Source organism: Cyanistes caeruleus, chromosome 1, assembly GCF_971803275.1.
Source record: "Cyanistes caeruleus chromosome 1, bCyaCae1.hap1.1, whole genome shotgun sequence".
NCBI classification, from domain to species: domain Eukaryota; kingdom Metazoa; phylum Chordata; class Aves; order Passeriformes; family Paridae; genus Cyanistes; species Cyanistes caeruleus.
Window position 1 is genome coordinate 83,675,298 of NC_141701.1, and position 20,886 is coordinate 83,696,183.

At 41.8% G+C, this 20,886-nt stretch overlaps 1 protein-coding gene across 1 annotated transcript in view; it reads left to right on the plus strand.

Moving 5' to 3' along the window:
• Positions 1-20,641, plus strand: part of PHLPP1 (PH domain and leucine rich repeat protein phosphatase 1) — a 136,809-nt gene extending 116,168 nt beyond the window's left edge. The window contains exons 11-17 of the mRNA XM_086899377.1: positions 3,545-3,745; positions 4,765-4,927; positions 9,288-9,418; positions 13,104-13,208; positions 14,131-14,325; positions 16,395-16,623; positions 18,563-20,641. Coding sequence (XP_086755503.1) covers positions 3,545-3,745; positions 4,765-4,927; positions 9,288-9,418; positions 13,104-13,208; positions 14,131-14,325; positions 16,395-16,623; positions 18,563-19,681 — 2,143 coding nt within the window. The 3' untranslated portion in view covers positions 19,682-20,641. The remainder of the gene's footprint in view (positions 1-3,544; positions 3,746-4,764; positions 4,928-9,287; positions 9,419-13,103; positions 13,209-14,130; positions 14,326-16,394; positions 16,624-18,562) is intronic.
• Positions 20,642-20,886: the final 245 nt, after the last annotated feature.

A 20,886-nucleotide genomic window follows, 5' to 3' on the forward strand; every position in this document is an offset into this window, starting at 1 on the left:
TGCACTTTTAGTACTTGTTAATTCATGCTTTCCTGGCTGTATTGTGCTCTGATATGTGCTCAGGCTGCTGAATTCAGGTCTTTGTAGTGATGCTGTAGTTTTTTTTCATGAGCTTGTGGTATAGTGTGTGGGTGGAATTGGAAAGGGAAACAATTAATTTTGGACTGAGCTTTAATACTTGACATTCTGCTTCCATCTGATAAGCTGTATGAGTGGGATATCTTCAAGGAACATGAATCAGTTTAAGTCCATGCACAAGAGAGATGGGAACAGTTGTGCCCAAGTAAATTTCCACTCCTCTGGAGGGCATTTATAAGATGTGCCTTCTAAGGTAGCAGCTGGCACATTGCACAAGGATGAAGAAATATGGGAGTGGAAATAACCTGCACAAGGATTTCTGTGTTAAATCAGTGAGAGGGAAAACCTGAGGGGCAGCTACACTTTTAGGTTTTGCTGCGTTTTTTGGTTGTTGGGTTTTTGTTCTGAGGTTTCTTTGGGTTATTTTTTTTCTTGTTGTTGTTTTGTTTTTAATGTAAGATTATAGCACAGAATTGATAAATCTTTGGGACTAGGAATCTGATGGTTCATTCTGTTCTCTGCCCAAAGAATAGTGTCCTTATTTTAATATTTCATTTTTATTTTTAAATCTAGACAATATCTTGAAAGAATTATTATTTCAGAATGTTTTTTACCATTTCAATGTAACAGCTGGTCTAAAAACACGTAAGCAAGCAACACACTCATTTTCAAATGCTGATTTAATTCTAATTATGTCATCTAGAGACAGAGGTGAGTGTGACTACTCTGACCCTGACTGTCTGTTTAAGGTGAAACACCCTGCTACCACAGGGTTCCCATTCTAAGTTGTTGGTAAGACTTTTGCTAGTCACCTAAACATTGTTCCCAAAAGGCACTAGCCTGTAAGTTAGGATGATGGGGATTTATTTCCAGTGTCATTGTGTCAGTCCCTGGAAGATTTAGCAAAAGATCTGGGTGGGGGGAATGGTGTATGTGTCCAGAGCATCAACTCTCCTCTCTACCTTCCCCATTGGAAAATACAGTCAGCAAAGCTTATTTCTGACAGGAACACACAGATTCCACTCACTTTTATTACCAGTGAGGGAACAAATTGAAATCTTTTGTTACATTTCACCAGTGTTGAAAGTTTATTAAAAACAGAAGAATGATTAATTTTTATTTTGAATTTAAAATGGCAACAGTACACTGTATTCATCTCAGCTGTATCAGAATAATGTACCTTTTATTAATTGAAGCTTTTAGTTGTACTTTGGGCTAGCTGCTTTTGGTCAGACTTCACAGCCATAGATGACAGTGCTCTCTAAATTACCTCGTTGGTTGCTGGTACCTGGGACACACTCCAGGTTATTCTTGTGCAGCTTGCTAGAACAAAACTAAGATACAGGTGGTACTTCAGAAGAGCATGACCTTTCTCAGAGTGTGTTTTGCTGTCACCTCTTATCCCCATCTTTCCTGTGAGAACTCACTTTTCCCAGCAGCCTTAAACCTAATTGTTACTTAAGCCTTTCCAGCTTGAGCTGAAGATGACCATTTTGTACTATGAATGGTACAAAAAATACTGTGGCTTCAATGTTAATCAAAGTGCCTTTATTTTGTGGAGAGGGAAGACTATCATGCACATTAGATTGAAGTTCCCAAAGTAGTAACTGTCTGTACTTTAGTAATAGCTGTACTTGCTGCTGTTTAATTAAGCACAGGATCTGTTGATGCGGTGTGCTTCGGTTTAATGATCCAGCCTTGAATGAGCTTAGTATATTTTTAGTTTTAGCTAAAGGGTGAAATTGAGCATCTTTTTAGAATAAATAAATAAATTAAAAACCCCTTTCAGCGCTTATTTCCTTCTCTGTACTAATCCTTCCTCCCCTCCCTTCCTCCTCTGGATTTTTAGCACCCTTGTGAATAATGAATGAGCCTGAGGATTAAACTGTGTTTCTCTGAAGTGGACTTCTCTGTCTGTGTAAAAACAGCTAACCTGGTTCTGTGCAGTGCTGAGAGGCTTTTGCTTCTGATGGAAATAGTGGGGTTTTTTTTAATCCTTTGGCATTCCACGTGACTCCTGTAGTGTGTCTGACCCTTATTTACTGCTGAGCAAGTTTGAACCAGCTGCTACTCCTGCAAATCCACTTCATTCAAAGTAATAGACCTTAAAGGTCAGTGTGGACTCCTGTGTGCATGGGAGCAGCCATCAATATTTTATCACTTTCTCTTAAGATTGATGACAGGAACGCACCTACCTTTTGTGTCCTGATCAGTGGGCTTTACAGGCTTGAGACAACACATTTATGAGTCTTTTTTCTTGAATGCAGCTTTACCCACTGCAGCTGCCTGTTCTCATTAGTTGGTAGGAGCAGGACAGCCTGGTCTGAATGAGATTGCTGTGGACTGGCAAGCCCACACTTCCTTCTGCATTGCTCCAAGGCAGCCTTTTCTGAAAACGGAAGGAAGGAAGAGAGGTCCCATATCTGTTGAAAAGGCATGGTCGCGCCAGAGTTGGTTCCTAAAGGATAAATAGTCTTATTTTTCCATTTGTCTGGAATTACTGATGTGAGTTCTAGCCACCAAGGTGCCTGTAGTGCTGCTGTTCTCACCATACTCCCTAGCAAGCATGAACCCTCTGCCCACGGAACTTCTCTGGCAGGAATGGGCAGTGCCTATACCTCTGCAGCTCTTGTTCCCATCCTGGAAAAGGTCTTTTGGAGAGAAAGAATAATTCTATTTCTGTGCTCTTTCAGTTGTTGCTCATTGTGGTGGGTCTGCAAAAACATGGCCTTCTGCTGTGTTGGGGAGCAGGAGAGAGGCACTCAAAAAAGCTATGCAGAGATAAGGCTCTCTTGCTGCACACATCAGCAAGCAAGGACGTAACTTTTAAAATTTAATTTGCTACTAGCACAGTCTCTCTTTAAAATCTAAAACACAAATTACTGCTTGGTCTCAGGTTTTGGTTTTTGTTGTGATTGATGCATCTTTTTCTATCCAAATATTCAAAGAGTATTTTTCGTATCTTGTAGTTGCTCGCAGGCCTGCAGGTTTAAACAAAATACTGTCTGTTCCTTAGACTGTGTTTAAAATACTGAAAAATTGGCTGGCCTTTTTTTTAACCATTGACTTGTTTAGTCTCTTGAAAGGCAATTCTCATGGTTTGTTGACGATGAATACAGAACTCATTTTTACATGTAATGAGTATGGAAATGATGTGGTTTGTTATTGCTCTTACCTGTAGCTACAGCTGTAGTAATATTGGAGATACTGAGCTCTTGATAACAGGATAGAGGCACTTCAACATACTCTTTTTGCTGATGTTTTGTTCTTACAAATGTGATCATTGAAAACACAATCAGAAGTTTTGCTCCTGTAATGCTGGACTTCTGGTCTGTTGTGAGCTCGTGGCTTTTGACCTTATGACTATCTTAAGTTAACTCTTAAAAACAGAGTTTTTTATTTATGCTTCTAGACAAAAACCTGCAGGATGTTTGACTGAGCTCCCTTATGTAACTTCTCATTGCAGCCTGAGATTTCTTAATGCCTCTGCCAACAAACTGGAAATGCTTCCTCCAGCCACCCTTTCTGAAGAAACCCATAGCATCTTGCAGGAGTTGTATTTGACCAATAACAACCTCACAGATAAATGTGTACCCTTGTTAACAGGCCACCCACACCTGAAAATCTTGCACATGGCTTACAATCGCCTACAGAGCTTCCCTGCAAGGTAAGGAACTTGTTTCCCTGCCTCTGGCCCACGGGTGGGTGGGCATCATGAAGTATTTTCACAGTGAGAACTGAATTGCACAGGAGTGTGGTGGCAGAGGCTGCATTTTGGGTGTAGTGGTACCACAGTGGGTGGATTCCCCCGCTTATGCCCTCCTGCACATAGCTCCCCTCTCTTGCAGTACAGGCAAATGAGTGATGCTTGTTACTTGGTGAGTTTTCATGGCGCTTGAAACTGTTTTCAGCTGTTCTAATTCAGCATGGTCACACTATGCTTTTGGAAGTCAAGCAAGGAGGTCTTCTGTTCTCCCTGGCTTGGTAAATTTGCTTACACCTGGTGAGCTTCTCCTCACAAGAGATTGTGAGCACAGCCGTCTGGAAATGTCCTCTGGAAGTGGACTAAGCTCCACTAGGGAAGAATCCTCTCAAGTCCAGAAGGAGATTCTGCCTTGGCAGCAATTTCTGCGCTTTCAGTTCACTCTGTTTTAATCAGAAATCTTTCAAGTGTAAGATGTGCTGTAAAACTGATGGGGTACAACCTTGAAAAAGAGATGCCAATAAATAATGGAAGGGACATCTTTGTCCTTGTGTGATATTCTGAGCAGCTGGGCTCCAGAAGCAAGGAGAAGGGACAGAGATGAATTTAGGGGGAAGAGCTGAGTGGACTGCCAGAAGAGGGAGGGGAAAATGTGAGGTGCAGAGATGCAGTGAGAAACTAGGGTTGATAGAAAGGGGGAGAAAGGAGGAAAGAGTGCAAGTGAGCTGGTAAGCAGTGGGGATGCAAGCAAAATAAGTAATTTGAAAGGTAGCGTTAACAAACACTGACAGAAGAAGTACACGTTTTGTTGCACAACTGTGTTAGTATCTGACATGAGGAGAGCTGACAGGCACTGCTGTGAACAAGAATCAAAGTCTGTGATTTTGTTCCCTTAAAGTAACAAAAACCATTGCTCTTATCACCGCTTCAAAATAAAATATGTGTATATTAGAAGAAAACTTCTCAAATTCTTGTTTTCACAGCAAAATGGCCAAGCTGGAAGAGTTGGAGGAAATTGATATTAGTGGGAACAAACTGAAAGCCATTCCAACAACCATCATGAACTGCAGACGTATGCATACTGTAATTGCTCACTCCAACTGCATTGAAGTCTTCCCAGAAGTCATGCAGCTTTCTGAAATAAAGGTATGGAATGAATGTACTTTGGAAGAAGCAAGCATAATGCTTGAATTTTACCAGTTCTTTTCTGCCCTTGGGTCTCTCATTGCTATGGGACAGTATATTCTCAGAGAGTATGGAGATCTGACAGTTGCTGTCTCCTCTGAAGTCATAGGCAAAATACTTGTCTCTGCGCAGTCTCAGAGGGAAATGAACAGAAGCCTCAAAATCTGATTTTAGGCTTACCTTGGTTACTCTGTATCTTTTCTGCCAGATAAGTGTTAATTGTCTTCCTGTGGCAGTCTGTTTTGATACAACTTAAACATTTGGCAAGAGCTGTGCCGAATTAACTCTTTGTGCCTTGGCAATCAGCTGATTCTGTAGGAATGGACTTTGTTTAGAGCGCGTCTTAAAAACTGCTGAAGCTGCAGAACAGGATAGGGACAGAGATAAATTCGGGGAGCACAGGATTTGATATTTAGGCAATCTACTTTCATTTTCCTAATTGCAGTCATATTTTGCACAATGGTAAGATTAGCTAATCTGTCTCCTGTCTGTGTTTCCAGAAGTAATTCTGTACTTTTCCCAACGTTTCTTTTTGAGGGAGGCGTTCTTCACTTGACCACACTACAAACGCTGCTCCTTACTCCTGTGAACTGAGTTCCTGCTTCTTGCCTGCTTCTAGTGCAGACTAGTTTGCACTGTGTGCCCTTTCTGCTGGACAGAGCTGGGAGACGGTTGTCTCACAGCATACAAATCTTGTGATACAGAAGAAAAAATCTGTCCTTCTCTGAGGCTGAGAACTGATTACCTATTCAGGGACTCAAAACAACTTAAGTGTCCTTCTGGCGCTTTGTGAAGTCAAAAGGCTAAGTTCCCAGCCTGCTGTGTGTGCCTCGGTGTCTGGGGTCATGGAAAGCAGCAGGAGCAATAATTCTGTTGGACAAGGGAGTATATGTAAAGATGAGCTTTGTGGTTTCAGCCAGGAAATCTCAAACAAATTCCTGGGTATTTGAATACTCCTCCCTCTTTGGAACAATGGCCAGAGGAAGCAGAGGGCCATTTAGAATCAATCAGAAGTAAAGCCTTTTTTCTTAGAGGAAGAATTGGGGTGGGGGAGCAAAGCTCTGCATAGTAAACATTTCTTTAAAAATATGAGGGTGGTGTTAGCAAAAAAAGGAAAAAATGATAATGTAAACATACTGATAGGGAAACAGCACCTTTTTCCTTTTGCTTGTGTGTCTTGGGGAAAACTGAATGCTTTATAGAAGTGTCGTATTTAAAGTGCTACTTGGCCACATTGAACAGCAAAATGCTCTTGGAAGAGCTGGCAGTTTTCTTCCTGCTGGTTCCCTATGGTTTAGTTCTCTTCAGCAAAAGAAAGAGATGTGGACGTCACTAAGTGTTTTGGGAATGCAGGGATAACGTGTGGCTTAATTTAAGAGGGCAAAGTGTTCTTTGACTCCACCTTTGTGGCAGGAAAATGCCTGGTCAGTACTCAATCCTAGTGTTGACTTACATGAGGTGAGTTCATATAATTGCCAGATGGGAAGGTGCCTTGTTGGACGTAGGAGTTCTGGCCTTTGGGTGATTTCTCTAGGTCAGGGTTGGTGTTTATCAATCTGGAGATAAAGCATGAGCTGCCTGCCTGTATCCATTTCTTGCCCTTACCCAAGCTCCTTCTAGGATATGGGGTAGCATTCAAAATATGCCAAAGTGCAGAATTTATTTCTTTAACTATGGATTTGGTCACGTGGTGAAAATAGCTTGTTTTTAGCAAAGCACAAAGTCATCTAGTCTAATGTCACCTCTGTGATTATATCATACTTGATGATTAATTTTAACTGAAGTGGCATTCACTCTAAACTCCTGGGGAAACTCTGCTACCTGAGGTAATGGCTGTTTTGCTTTAATTAGCCTGAGAGGCTGACTTACTATGTTTTTGGTGTCAGTATCACTGGAACAGTTAGTAGCAGCAGTTACTATGCTGTCTGAAATGATTTCAGAAGGAAGACTAGTGTAAATGATGATGCTTTTACAATTGCAGTGACTCCAGGACTTCCAGATACAAGGTCATTTTAAAGATATCATTGTCTCTAAGCCTTTTTTACACACTACATTCAAGGCTGCAGAAGCTGTGTGTTGTCCTCTCTTTTAAAGAGCCCAGTGGAGACCTTGGAAATACCTTGCACAATGCATTTTTAGGGGTTTTATTGTCTTTTATGACAGTTATTTATACTGTCAGAGTTAGGTTTGCCCTGTGCACACTGAAATGTCTTCTGCGAACGGCCGAGCAGCTGGAAGCACTCACACCTGAGTGCCCCAGCAGACTCTTCCCTGCAGCTGTTGTGTGACTTCAGTTTCCTTGCTTTACAAAAGAAAAACACCAGATAGGATAATATTGCTATGACCACCTTCAGCTACAAGTGGAAATAACCCAGGTCCCTTCCAGCCATGAACACAACAGTTACAGAGCCGTGAAAGCAGCAGCCTGCCTAAGCAGATGCTCCCTGTTAAACCCTGTCTTCCAGCTGGCCCATCCAGTGCAAAATTCTGTGTGCAGTTGCAGTTGTTCTTCTGGTGCTGCTTGGGTGGGGCAAAACCAGCTTGCGTTAAAATAACACAGGAGGAAATTGGGATAAGTTAGGAAATAAACTTTCCTGCTTGCCTGTGGAGTAGAACAAGGACTAAATTTAACACAGACCCACAGCAGGTCCCTCTTAGCCTATTCTTCAAAGAATACCAGTAACACCTAAGAAATTCCATCCTGATAAATAAACCATCTTCACTACTTCCTAGGGATCAAGGGATCTGCTGTAGAGTGTCGCTTAAATGCACACTGAGCATTTAAGGAGAACATTGGAATTACTGGTATTTGTACTTTTCATTACAGCATGCTCTTCCAACAAATATGTAATGGCATGGAGGTGTTGAACACAGCAAGGCCTGCTGGCAGCTTCCTCAATCTGCAAAGTAGTTGCTGGCTCTCTGGAAGCAGCAAGGAGTTGTGCAGAGGGAAAAAGTTCGCTGGAATAACTGCTGCTAAGCTGTCTATTACTTTGTTTGCGTGACCGATTTAAACTTTGATTTCCTTATCAGGCTTAGATAACGTCAGCAGTTTGTTCTTCATAGATAATAAAGCCTCCATATTAGACAATCTCAGGATTCAAGATTTGGGTCAGAAATTTTTTATTTTCATTGCACTTATTTAATAAAGTGTTTGGTGACTGTTCTTTTCCAGGATTTACTAGGTTATCTTATGTCTACTTCCAGCTTAGCAGCTGATGTCTTTGAATATACCTACAAAAATGAAAGTGCCTGTCTTGTATTGATGGAAATTACATAATGGTCAAAATGTGCAGCTAGAAAAAGTCTCCCTCTGCCCCTTTCAGCTCTTTTATTAAAGTTTCTGAAGTCTTTCACTTTTGCAACTTGAAAGTAGAAAATGGCCTTTCAGAAAGATGTGGATAGTTCTTCTGTTTTCTGTTAAATACCAATCTGCTCTGTCCTCTCAGATTTTTTTCTTTCTTTTTTGGGGGGGGATTTTTGGGGTTTTTTTTTATTTTGTTTTTTCAGTTTTTGGGGCATACTACACTAGTCATCCTGTGGTTGTTTGGAGGTTTGATTTGTTCTCATATGCCCTATTTTCCCCTGTATATTGACTTTCATTTGGATACACAGGTTTAAACAGTGTTTGGAGATTTTATAATTTTAGTGCACTTGTTCTAGCTAATTTGTGCTTAGCTGGTCCATAGCCTGCAAGTTTCTTTGCTGTTTTGGATTTTTGAAATGTTTAAACTTTATTTTTTTCACTCTTTTTTTAAAAATTGATTTAGTATTTAAATACAAATCCCTCTAAGATGACACTAATTAAAAACATGTTTAAAACTGCTCCAGTATTTTCCCCCCTCTACTCCTCCCTTCCGCATACATTAATAACACGGCTTATTTTAATATCCCTCAGTAAATACTGAATTCCTTGGAGCCTGCTGCCAGTGGCTTAGAAGCCCCAGCTGTACTTATCTCCATTTCCTTTGTCTATTAAGTGACTGTTTTCGTTAATAACATTTTTCCTTAATTAATTTGAAAATCCACTGACTATATCTGTGAAGAGCAGAAAAACTTACTGATTTTATAACAAGATGACACCTGACTAGAGATGGAAGTGAAAAGAACATATTTCTAGGTGTCCCAGACATCTGGCAAGATGGCTAAATGCCATGTAAGAATTTCTTTTGTAAGAAGCACTTACTTAAATGAATGGTCTTAGGTCTTGATTGCAGCCTTTATTGTTCATGAAACATGCATTACTACATTTGGTCAAAATTTGTATGATCTTGGTGACAGCTGAATTCTCCTGTTTTTTTTGGCTGCTTTCCTTTTGCAGTGTGTGGACCTAAGCTGCAATGAACTAAGTGAAGTCACATTGCCTGAAAACCTGCCTCCAAAACTGCAGGAGCTGGACCTGACTGGAAATCCCAGATTAGCCCTGGATCACAAAACCCTAGAGCTTCTGAAGTAAGTTACCTTACGGAGTGGGGAAGGAGAAGAACAATTCTAGATGCGCAAACCAGAATACACGGAGGTGGAATCTCTTTTAAGGAATATGGTTCTCTGTTGCTAGTGGATCAGAAAGTAACAGATTGTATGAATAGGTCAGAAATTGATGCTTCAATGAAGAGGATAACTTTACCTATTTTGGAGCAATTGCTTTCAGCTGTAACTCCTGGAGGGATCTGCTATAACCATTGTTTGGCCAGTTTGATTCCATTTTATTTCTGACATTAGATTCAGCCAAAAGATACATTTTATACCACTGATGAGATGCCAGTAAGCTGCTTGCTGTATCTTTTTGTTGCATTCATCCTGCTTGGGTCTGTCTTTGCCATTGTGATTGTGATAATTTTTACCTCTTGACATACTGTTTCTTGTTCCCCTTAATATCTCTCTGCTTCTGTGCTAGAAATTATATATTTTTTTTTAATATTTAAACTGCTAACTCACATCTCTCACTCTATTTGCAGAAGAACTGGTTCCTTTGCTTTGGGACCATCAGTTTCCTTCCTGTCAACCTGTTTATTTCCTGCCCTGGGATTTAAGTGTCATCCATAACTGATATTTCCCCAAGTGCTTTGTCCCTTCTTCTGTAGTGTGATGAGGAGCTGTTGCAGTAAACCAGCTAAACTGTGGTGCTGCCTTGACCTTTCTTTATGTCCTGTAGGAAACTGCACCAGCTCCAAGGTTCCTTCTAAATCTCTTTTATTCTTAGACATTGAATGGTTCCAAGGAGGATTGATTTACTTTTTAGGGGCTGAGCAGTAGCTTCATGTTCTTTGCTTTTAAATAGTTAAGATCAGACACTGGAGTAGTAACCCTCATCTCCTGTACAAACAAGGGAAATTTACAGTGTGAGTTCACTTTTAGCTTGAATTAACAGATTTTCAAAATATAGGTGGAAATTTGACTAATGATGATTTCTCACAGATAAAAACAAGAGTCCATGTTCAGCCAGTGAAAAAAGGGGTATGACTCTATTTTGAGAGTAGCTCTGTTGCATACAGGAAATCTTCCTGAAGAAGCAGTGTTTAATACTGCTCTGGCTCATAGGGGAAAAGATATATATGTTTTATAGAGTTAATGAATGGTGTCAAAACTTAGTGAAAGTTCATCATTCATAGTGAATAATCCAGTAGACAAGATGGGCACACATTCCCTTGCTACATTAGTATTTAGGCAACATTGGTAGCATCCTTGTACAAATCTAGATTCCAAGTAGTTGAAGAATAATGTGGCCCAGTTATATGTCATATTTTCACTGGCATATCTGTGCTCCTTAACTCACAGGAAACTTTCCCCTCTTGCATGTGCATTTTTCTTGCTATTTGTTTTGGCCTTGACAGTGCAGGTGGGTTGTTTTTTTTTTTTTTGGTTGGTTGGTTGGGGTTTTTTTTATTTGAGGGTGGGGCTTTTTTGTTTGTTTTGGGGGGATGTATGTGTTTTGTTTGTGATTTTTTGGTTGGTTCTTTTTGTTGTTGTGGGGTTTGTTGGGTTGGGTTTTTTTTTTAGTTTTGGGTTTTTTTAAAAATTTATTTTTAAAATCACAGGTCTGTTCTGTTCACTAGTGTTCATTAGGCACAATCAGGTGTTTCAGGCCTCCTGAGGGGTTTCTCAGTGTCTGATATGCTACCCTTCCTTTTATGGTATACTGCTATAATTGACTGTGAGGGAGGAGGTGCTTCTTTCACTTGATTTTTGTGGCAGGCACAAAAATACTTGTGCACTTGGTACTTTTTATATCTTCCTTCTGCATGTGAAAGGCAGCTCTCCATCTGTGCCCTGGCAGAATTCAAGCAGGTAGTAGGTTAATATGTATTCTCGGTGCTGGTGAGAAGAGTCCTGTCATGCATGCTTGCTTTTTTAGTATGTATGGAGATCTTAAAGGAAGTTTGTATACTTGGGAGGATGTTGCCAAGTGATTTATTGGATGCAAGTATTTTCATTATCTATTAAAACGAAAAAGAAGAAGGAAAAAAAAAAAGGATGCTGTTACTCTGATTTTGAAGAGAGAGCATTTGTTCAATTGTAACAGTCATTTTAAATTAAGGGGGATATAAGCCAGGCTATCCAAAAGTCTTAGCCTGTATTGCCTGCATAGAATGTTCTGTTGGGTATTATTCCCTTCAGGACACATGTCTGTTTGTACTGGTGCCCCTAGGGAGGCAGTGTGTTGAGGTAGCTTTTTTTTTTTTTACCACTTCTGGGAAGTCTTCAGACAACTCTGGGTCCTTGACCTGCCCAGGAGCCAGTGGTCAGTCAACACAGTTAACAAAGAAACAAACAGAAACTTTAGTGACCCAAGTTCCTCTGCCCTGGAGATAAATGCCCTGTATGAGAAGTCTGCAAAGAAAGCATGTTTGCTCACGTGTGTCCTGCTTTGCAGGTGCAACAGAATTAAAATCTCTGCTACTTTAGAAGAGATCCAGGTTTCCAATTTGATTTGGGATTAGTTAAACTTTTTTAATAGTCATAGCAAGATGTTTGCCTTCTATTTGTCACACAGAGGGCTGCAAAACCAAAAACTTAAAACACAAGTGGTTCCAACATTATTTATGTAATTTGTTGGCTTTTAGTCTGCCCTCACTGATGTACATCCTGGCTATTAATGTAAAACAGAAATCACTGGATGTGACAGTATGTCAGGTTATTTGAGGAAGGCTTTGCAATGCAGAAAAGACTTTCCTGTGTGTTCAGGTCAGGTGGGGATTTAGAGGAAAAACGAATGCTCAGAGTGAACAGTTAGACCTTTCTGCTTGTGCCCTTTTATGTTTCATTTGGTTCATGAAAGGTTTGGGTGCCTTTGAAGTGTCTGCAGCATGTGGGGAGCTTGCTTTTCCTGCCTTTGGAAGACAGCAGTAGGGAGCAGAGGGTAGGTCATCTCTCTCCAGCAAAGCAGGGCTGTGAAGAGTATAAACAGAGAGGGCTGGGCCCTTTTTAAGTCTTTAGTATGCTCCGGGAGATACTTGAAATTCAGCCTAAAGGCTATGTTGGTAGTAAATTGGAGGGTAGAGGATCAAGGGCCTTTGTGAAAATTGGACTGCACAATTGGGGAATGCAGAAGGGCTATGCCTGCTGTCAGGGCCAAAGGCTTGCTCTTGCAGGTTGGTGCAGGATGAGTATGGAGCTGATTTCTGTTTTGTGGGTGTTTTCATGAAAGGGTGTTACTACACGCTGTTGTTTCTAAACAGTTATTTTAATTATTTTTTTTTCCATTTAGAGAATGCTGCGGGTCATACAGGAGATTTCATTTAAGTACAATGAAAAGAACACAGAAACCTGTTAAAATGGCCAGGAGAGATGTATAAGTTTAAAAAGTCACTTTGCTGTACTGGCTTTCATCAAACTTGTGGCAAATTCGCTTTGTATTCCTGCAGGGCCTGGTTTGAACCAAATAGCTCAAGGGTGGAAGGCAGGGAGATAGAGGCCAGCTAAGCAAAGTAGTGCAGCTGACAGCCTCATAGAGTCTCAGTTATTGTTGGCTGTATACGGGCACATAAAGGTAACCACTTTGGATGTCCTGCTTTATTTTCTACTATTAAATGTGTTACTAAGAACTGGAAGAGAAAAAAAGGGTGTTCTTTCCACATTTTAAGTTGGATCATGTCAGCAAGTCCACCCATTGCATGTCTCTCCTTTCTCCTCGCAGCAATATCCGGTGCTTCAAGATCGACCAGCCCTCGGCCGGCGATGCGTCGGGAGCGCCGGCGGTGTGGAGTCACGGCTACACGGAGGCGTCCGGCGTTAAGAACAAGTACGGCCTGGCTCGGGTTTTGCTGTGTGAGCGCCTCTGTGCCGAGACAAAGAGATCCTTTCCTTGGTGGAAGTTCTGGGGACGTTTCAGGGCTCGCAGAGGCCAAGCCACGTCTCTCCATTTGTGTACCCAGCTCTCCTGCCTGGCTCTCCCCTTGGGTCTTTGTTAGGGAAGTTGCTAAGATACAAGGGTAGCCGACACATTTGGTCTGTGCAAGACTGCCTTGCAAAAGATCTGAGTGTTTAAAAGCATTTTCCTCTTTGCAAAGCTTCTTTATCTTCAACCAAAGGATGTTTACCAAGCAAATCAGAGATACTGAAGAGGAGACAGAATGGGAAAAACTCTGAATATTCATAGTGTGTGGTGCTCCTGTGACTAAGGCAGCACTTGACAAATAATTTACCAAGAGTCTGCTAGTCTCTGTGTCGCTGGCAATGTGATGAATCTTTCTTTGTTCCTCAAATACCTTTTTAGAAATCTTCTGCTACCTAGGTTTCCGTAGCAAGTGCCAGCAAGCCTTTCCTAACTCTTAACTGATTTAAGGCACAACTTGGTCATCAGCATGCTAGATCCCAAGGATGCCTTTTCAAGCAGCAAGTGCAGTTTAAATTTGTGGTGTTTCAGAGATACTTTCCCTCCCGTTTTTACAAGTAAGAGACTTGCTCATGTGCTGAAAAGGAGGAAGTATCCTTAGGCCTTGGCTTAAACTTCCAGTATAGTTCTCTCCATGTCTTTAGTACTGTTGATGGGCCTCATCCCCACAGCTCACAAAGCAGAAATCCCGAAATACCTGTGACCAGAGGTGGTTAAAGCTGGTGCTCAGACCAGACTGCATGGTCTGACTCTGGTCAAAATGTCAAGTTGAGAAACTAGTAGTGGGATAGATCCCCTGATGTTTTCCTGCTTTGTTTTTTTCCCCTAGGCTGTGTGTGGCGGCACTTTCGGCGAACAACTTCTGTGACAACCGGGAGGCGCTTTATGGTGTGTTTGATGGGGACCGCAATGTGGAAGTGCCCTATCTGCTGCAGTGCACCATGAGTGACATCCTGGCAGAAGAGCTGCAGAAAACAAAGAATGAAGAGGAATACATGATCAACACTTTCATCGTTATGCAGAGGTGAGTCTTGGATCTGGAGCTTTTTTTACCTTGTCTGTGTTTATAGTGCAGTTTCTTTGCTTTTGGGTCAGGCACCTGCTCTTGCTTCAAAGAAATTGGGGCTGGGGGGAAAGCCTTGGTATCTGGCTACAGTGTTTTCTTTTATTGCTTGTTTTGTGAATATTGCCTCAGTTCCTTTCAGGTGTGGGGAGAAAAACCCCAACACCTCTCCAACCAAACAAAAAAATCCCAACCCACCTGCAGAGTTACTAAAATGCTCATGACTAAGTGGTGGGTGAAGGTTTATTCCTTTTTGCTATCTTCTCCAAGTCTTAAGGTTTACAATTGGCCATAACCAAGTCAGTGGTATGAATGTCTCAATCATCTTTTCAAACTTCCTTGCTACAGCTGCCTGCAAAGCCTGGACTCATCCTTTCAGTTTCTGTGTACCAATTCAGGTTATTTAAGGCTACACAAATATTTAAAACACGTGGTCTGACTTCTTAGAAATCTCTTTGGCCTTTGAATATTATTTGAGTATGACCCATCCAGAGAGCTTGTGATACAAAAGCTGTGAGTGTAATTGTAGTTCTGCATAGTGGTTTGTAAATTGTGTGTGCTGTTCTGGACAGGAGAAGAAATTGTGCCTAGGGAGGCACTGGGTGAAGGAGGAGTATGAGGGGAATTGAACAGAGGAGAGTGAAGAGGTCAGGGAAACAGGGGAAAGCAAATAAGCAGCTTAGAGACTGAGTAAGTGGATCAAATTAAAAGTAGCATTGGTTATTGTTGAATTGCACCCTTGGAAAGGAAAAATACTGAAGTTGTTGTATTGGGAAAGATAGGGAAGCAGTAGGGTGGCATTGAGTCTTATAAACACAAGGGAGAAAACACTTCCTTCCCATAATTGCTTATAACAGTGCCTCAGACTGCTAACTGAGAAGGTGGTTGCCATATACTTAAAATACTCAAAAATAATAACAATTTTGAGTACTTGAAAGTACTTACTGAGTGGTTTTGTTTGCTACTAATGCAATTTACGAGGAATGTGGCATTCCTACAAAAAGCTCCTCTTTATTTTTTTCAATTTTGGTCTCAAATCAAAATCAGCTGACCACTTCTTTGGAGAACCAGAAATAGTACTCATTCCAGTTGCATTTAGCCATTCAGTGATGCTTACAGATAATATGCAACACTCCTAGAGTGTATTTGTAAAAAAAAATGTAGAAAGCACATTGAGGCTTGGTTGCAAATTTAATTGTCCATTCTGTCCCCAGGATTTTGAATCTAAAGTTCTTATTAGCTATATCTAGCCTTAATATAAATATTAATAATTAGCTTTCTAATTACTATAGGAGTAAGATCCTCATAAACAAGCTGGCTGGGAAGGATGAGTGTTTCTTCACAGTCTAATATTGAAATTAATTTATATTTTAATGGCAGGCTTCTGAAAACTTGGATTTTATCCATAGATTTTTTTTTTTCTACTGTGGCTTCTGCTGAAAAAGCAGGCTTGAACATTTCTAACAACTTTTTTAATGGGTTAGTACCTGACAGCATAAATGAAAAATGTATTTCTTATAGTGGAATTCACAGCCACTGTGATTTTTTTTGGTCATAATTTGTAACTTACAAGAGCATTATCCTGAAGATATCACCTCTGCCTTCTGCTTTTGCTCAAAAGTAGAGGTTTTTGACAGTCAGAATTATTATTTTTATAATAAGATACTTAGCTTCAGAAGCCAAAGTTCTATCTGACCTTTAAAACAAATATCTATTAGATGTAAAGGAAAAGACAATTGTGAAACTCTTAGAAGTGCAAAGATTTATTTTTTTATTTTTTTTTAACTGAGCATTTTTGAGTATCTGCATATGTGAAAATAACACCCTGCCTGAGAGTTGCACGTGGGATCCCTGCAGTGCTGCTGCTGCAGTGTCACAGTCTTCAGTGGAGACCTTTGTTTCTGTCCCAGTGATCCAGTAGAGCCAGTGCCCCGAATGCTTCTGATTGTGGAACAGCGGCTGTTTCTCCCTAGTGCCCCTTATACTTGTTTTCCAATTAAAGAACAATCACTGTTTTGTTTAAATTCCAGGAAACTTGGAACAGCTGGACAGAAACTTGGAGGCTCTGCTGTCCTTTGCCATATAAAACATGATCCCATGGACCCTGGTGGATGCTTCACGCTAACCTCAGCAAACGTGGGGAAGTGCCAAACCGTTCTCTGCCGGAATGGGAAACCTCTGCCTTTGTCCAGGTGTTACGTGATGAGCTGTGAAGAAGAGCTGAAGAGGATTAAGCAGCATAAGGCCATTATCACAGAGGTTAGAGAACAGCTGGGGATTGTTGCAACTTGCAGCTTCTTTGAAGAGCATTTGCACAGCAGTGCATGAAATTAATTACATGTTGATATCAGAAACCTCTAGAAGGTGGTGTTCATAGTGTAGGTTCCTCAGTTGTACTTTTCCTTTCATGTTGATTCATACATTCATACTGTGCAGTCAAGTTGCTTTTCCATTCCATTGCCATGCTGGATTTTGATTAGCTTTCAAGAGTGAGCAGCTGTGAGCACGTTGCATTGAAACAGGAAAGCAGATACTCTCCTAATGGGAGAGGAATTGCTGTGTTGGAACTGTCATGGAGAGCTTTTCCAATTAAAAAGGATGAGAGGGCAGAGCACTTGGAGCAATGCCGTCCTTCCCTTAGGAGACTCCTTGCTCCTGGCAGGCTGACTTTGCTGTCTGAGCTATGTTCCCAGAACTGCCCTTTGACAGGCTGCTCTTGAAGAGAGCACTTGCCCAAAAGGAAAACTCACCCTGTGCTCAGCTGAACCATGAGAGACGAGAAAACTATTTGTTCCTTTCTTAAGAAGCTTGAAGCCACTGCTGTCAGTTTTGCTTTGCCTTGTGTAACACATGCAGAGGAATAGATAAATATCGAATCCTCCTAATGGTGGAGGAAAGGGCAGAAACCTCCCTGCTGTGTGCCTGAGAGCAGGGTGGGCTTCTGTGTGTGGGGTAAGCCATGTGCCTGTTGATCTTGCCTGGGGAGATCAAATGTGATCAAATGAAGATCTTGGCTGGGATCTCAAATGTGACAAGTTGAACGGGAATCACTCCAACATAGTGTGCATCATGGAGACACGTTCATTCTGTGGCTCCATAGAGGAAAAGGGAAATTTCTGGGCTGAATCTTCAGATGACTCACTGATTTCATGCACACTGATGGCTTATCACTGCTGTCAGCTTTCTAATGGGAAAGTTAACAAGCAGACATGGGGGCTTTTTTTCTTCTGTGTGATTGTAAAGAGGAAGCTTTTTTAGTCTTGGTTCACTTTTCTGTGGTTATCTGCTTTATAATAACCCCTACAGTTATTAGCTGGACCCAAAGAGTGTAAATCCTTACCTTTTCTGTTCTTCTTGAATACGCAATTAGCAGGGTGCAGCTATCCCCAGCAGGCTGACAGATAGCCAGACTTGCTGTTTCAGACACTTGCTCTGCTTATTCTGGCAGCTTGGATTTTAACCAGGATTCTGGGATTTGGACGTGCATGGGATTCTTTTCTCAAATGTGTCCTTTTTTACTGATGTTATCCCTTCAGATACTACTCCTCCTCCCTTTGGAAATGTCATATCTAAGTGGAAATGTAGTAAGTAATTGGGGCGTGTAAAACATTTCACTACAACTCAGCTGACTGAGAAATGCAGACTTGCTCTCTGCTACATTTGACTTGCATGCTTAATTTAAAGGTTTTTTTTTTAAATGAACCTTGGTTTCTAAAGTGATGAGCCAAGATGAAACCTACAATTATTACAGCTGCAAGAGAAGACTTGTAACTGAATGACCTGCCCCTGTATCAAATGTGTGTTGCCTTGCTCTGTCTAAAGCCAGATACCGTGGGTGGAGGAGGGATAAGTCTGACTCATTGGTTAAAGATTTGTCCAGTTGGCTCTTGCAGCTGCAGGAGCAGAATAGATGGCTCTTTGTTGCAGCCTTCTGCTTTGTTGGTCTGTGCATAGGTGGTGCTGATGACAAATCAGTCGGGTGTAGGAGGCACAGTGCAGGATTGCAAACCAGCTCTTGCTGTGCTCTAATCTCAGCTCTGCCACCTCCTTGCAAGTCACTTTGCTTGTCTGTCTCCTTGTCTGTGAATGGCAGTGTTGGGGGTGCTGCAAAAACAACCATCAGTATAATACAAGGAGAGGAAGGTCCTGTACATACTTGTCTATCTTGTTGCCAATTTCCTGTCCTTTCTAATTTCAGGATGGCAAAGTGAATGGTGTGACAGATTCAACAAGAATCTTGGGGTACACCTTCCTTCACCCAAGTGTTGTGCCACGTCCTCATGTCCAGTCCATCACCTTAACTCCACAAGATGAGTTCTTCATTCTGGGGAGCAAGGGGCTGTGGGACAGCCTCTCGATGGATGAAGCAGTTGAGGCCGTCAGAAACGTGCCTGATGCGCTGGCGGCCGCCAAGAAGCTTTGCACTTTGGCCCAGAGTTACGGCTGCAACGACAGCATCAGCGCTGTCGTGGTTCAGCTCAACGTGACGGAGGACAGCTTCTGCTGCTGTGAGCTCAACGGGGTCCCACCCCCCAGCCCAGGCATCTTTCCCCAGTCTGTCAACGTGGTCATCAAGGACAGGCCCACCGACGCGCTCGGGATGCCGTCTTCGAGCAGCGGCATGGCTTCGGAAATCAGCAGCGAGATCTCCACCTCGGAAATGAGCAGCGAGGTGGGGTCCACAGCCTCGGACGAGCCTCCCCAGGTGGCCATGAACGAGAACAGCCCGGCGTACCCGGGGGAGCAGCGCTGCATGCTGCACCCCGTCTGCCTGTCCAACTCCTTCCAGCGGCAGCTCTCCAGCGCCACCTTCTCCAGCGCCTTCTCCGACAACGGCCTTGACAGCGACGATGAGGAGCCCATCGAGGGCGTGTTCACCAACGGCAGCCGCGTGGAGGTGGAGGTGGACATCCACTGCAGCCGAGCGAAGGAGAAGCAGCTTCTCCAAGTGCCAGTGGAAGCCAGTGACGAAGGTATCGTCATCAGTGCCAATGAAGATGAGCCTGGCCTTCCCAGGAAAGCTGAATATTCTGCCATGGGCACAATAGGGCGCCGGCGAGGCAACGGCTCTGTGGCACCACACGAGAGGAGCCATAACTTAATTGAAGTTGCAACGGATGCGCCACTCAGAAAAACCGGGGGCTACTTTGCTGCTCCAGCGCAACCTGATCCTGATGACCAGTTCATCATCCCACCAGAGCTCGAAGAAGAAGTCAAGGAGATCATGAAGCAACACCAGGAACAGCAACAGCAGCAGCAGCAGCAGAGGCAGTATCCGATGGACCACCTGGCAGACTATTACGACACACCACTATGACCCACTCTAGTTACTGCTCAGAAATAAACTAACTAATAAGGAGACTTGACTGTGAGACCCAGCGGGCTTGCATTACAGCAGGGGTTTTCCTTATCCTTTTCCTTTATATACTTCCTTTTCATTATCCTGCCACTACAGATAACTGCAGCTTTTCAGTTTGTTAGGTTTAATATTCATTGACTTTCTTCTAGAGACGCTTGACTGGTAAAGTTTAAAATAGTTAACCCTCCCTTAACATATCAAGTGTAAAAACAGGAAAACAAAACAAAACAAAAAAATAAAAAAAAAATATAAAAAGGTTTAATATATTGCTGAGAAACAGATGATGATGTAATATTTTTTAAAATGGCTTGTTTGTTTTGTTCGAAAAGCAGGGCAGTAGCCAGTGCTAAATGATTTAAGTAATATTGTAATACTGTATTTCTTTGAGAGAAAAGGCTTTTTTTGGTCTTGAAAATGATAGACATTTGTAGAATATGGAGACTAACTCCTAGGAGTTGCTTTACTCTTTCAGGTGACTTAAGTCACTGAGATTCACTAATTTTCTCTGAGAGAACAGTTGATTGGGAAATTCCTGTAAATAGCTCAGTGTTGTATAGTGATGCTTACATGTTTTGTAGCCTTGGCATTAAGGACACAACCTGAAAAACTGACCTTTTTTCTTAAGTGACTCTTTGGGCCATGGTCATTAAGCGTAATGGACTGTGTGGCTGTGTACAAGTTAGCTAGAGCCCAGGTGGTGTAGACTGTTCAAAGAAACCCACTTTTTCCTCCGGTCTCTTTCTTTCCTTACTTTTACAGACACGTTTTGTTTGTGTTCCTTACTGCTGCCACAACCAGCATGATTGTATAGAGCTCATTTGCTGTAGAACATTTACATACCAAGAGTTATATTAAAGCCGAATGCACAAATGAACATGTCATAATTTTTGTTATAATAAATATGAAATTTACACCTGATGTCTGCTTTTATGTCTGACTAGCTGAGCAGCAGCTCTCAAACAGCAACTTGCTGTGGTTCCTCAGCTTGCTGCTCAGTTAAACCAAGAAGTGTTGAAACTTTTGTCAGCTCGATCACATTTTTACACTAACTGCAGAAGCTCACTTGTACTTTTAGAATTCAAAGGTTGTGCGAAGTGGCCTTTAAAAGATACAAACCAACTCTCTGAGGAATTGACCTCTTCCTTTTTTTCTTTCTCGGTACT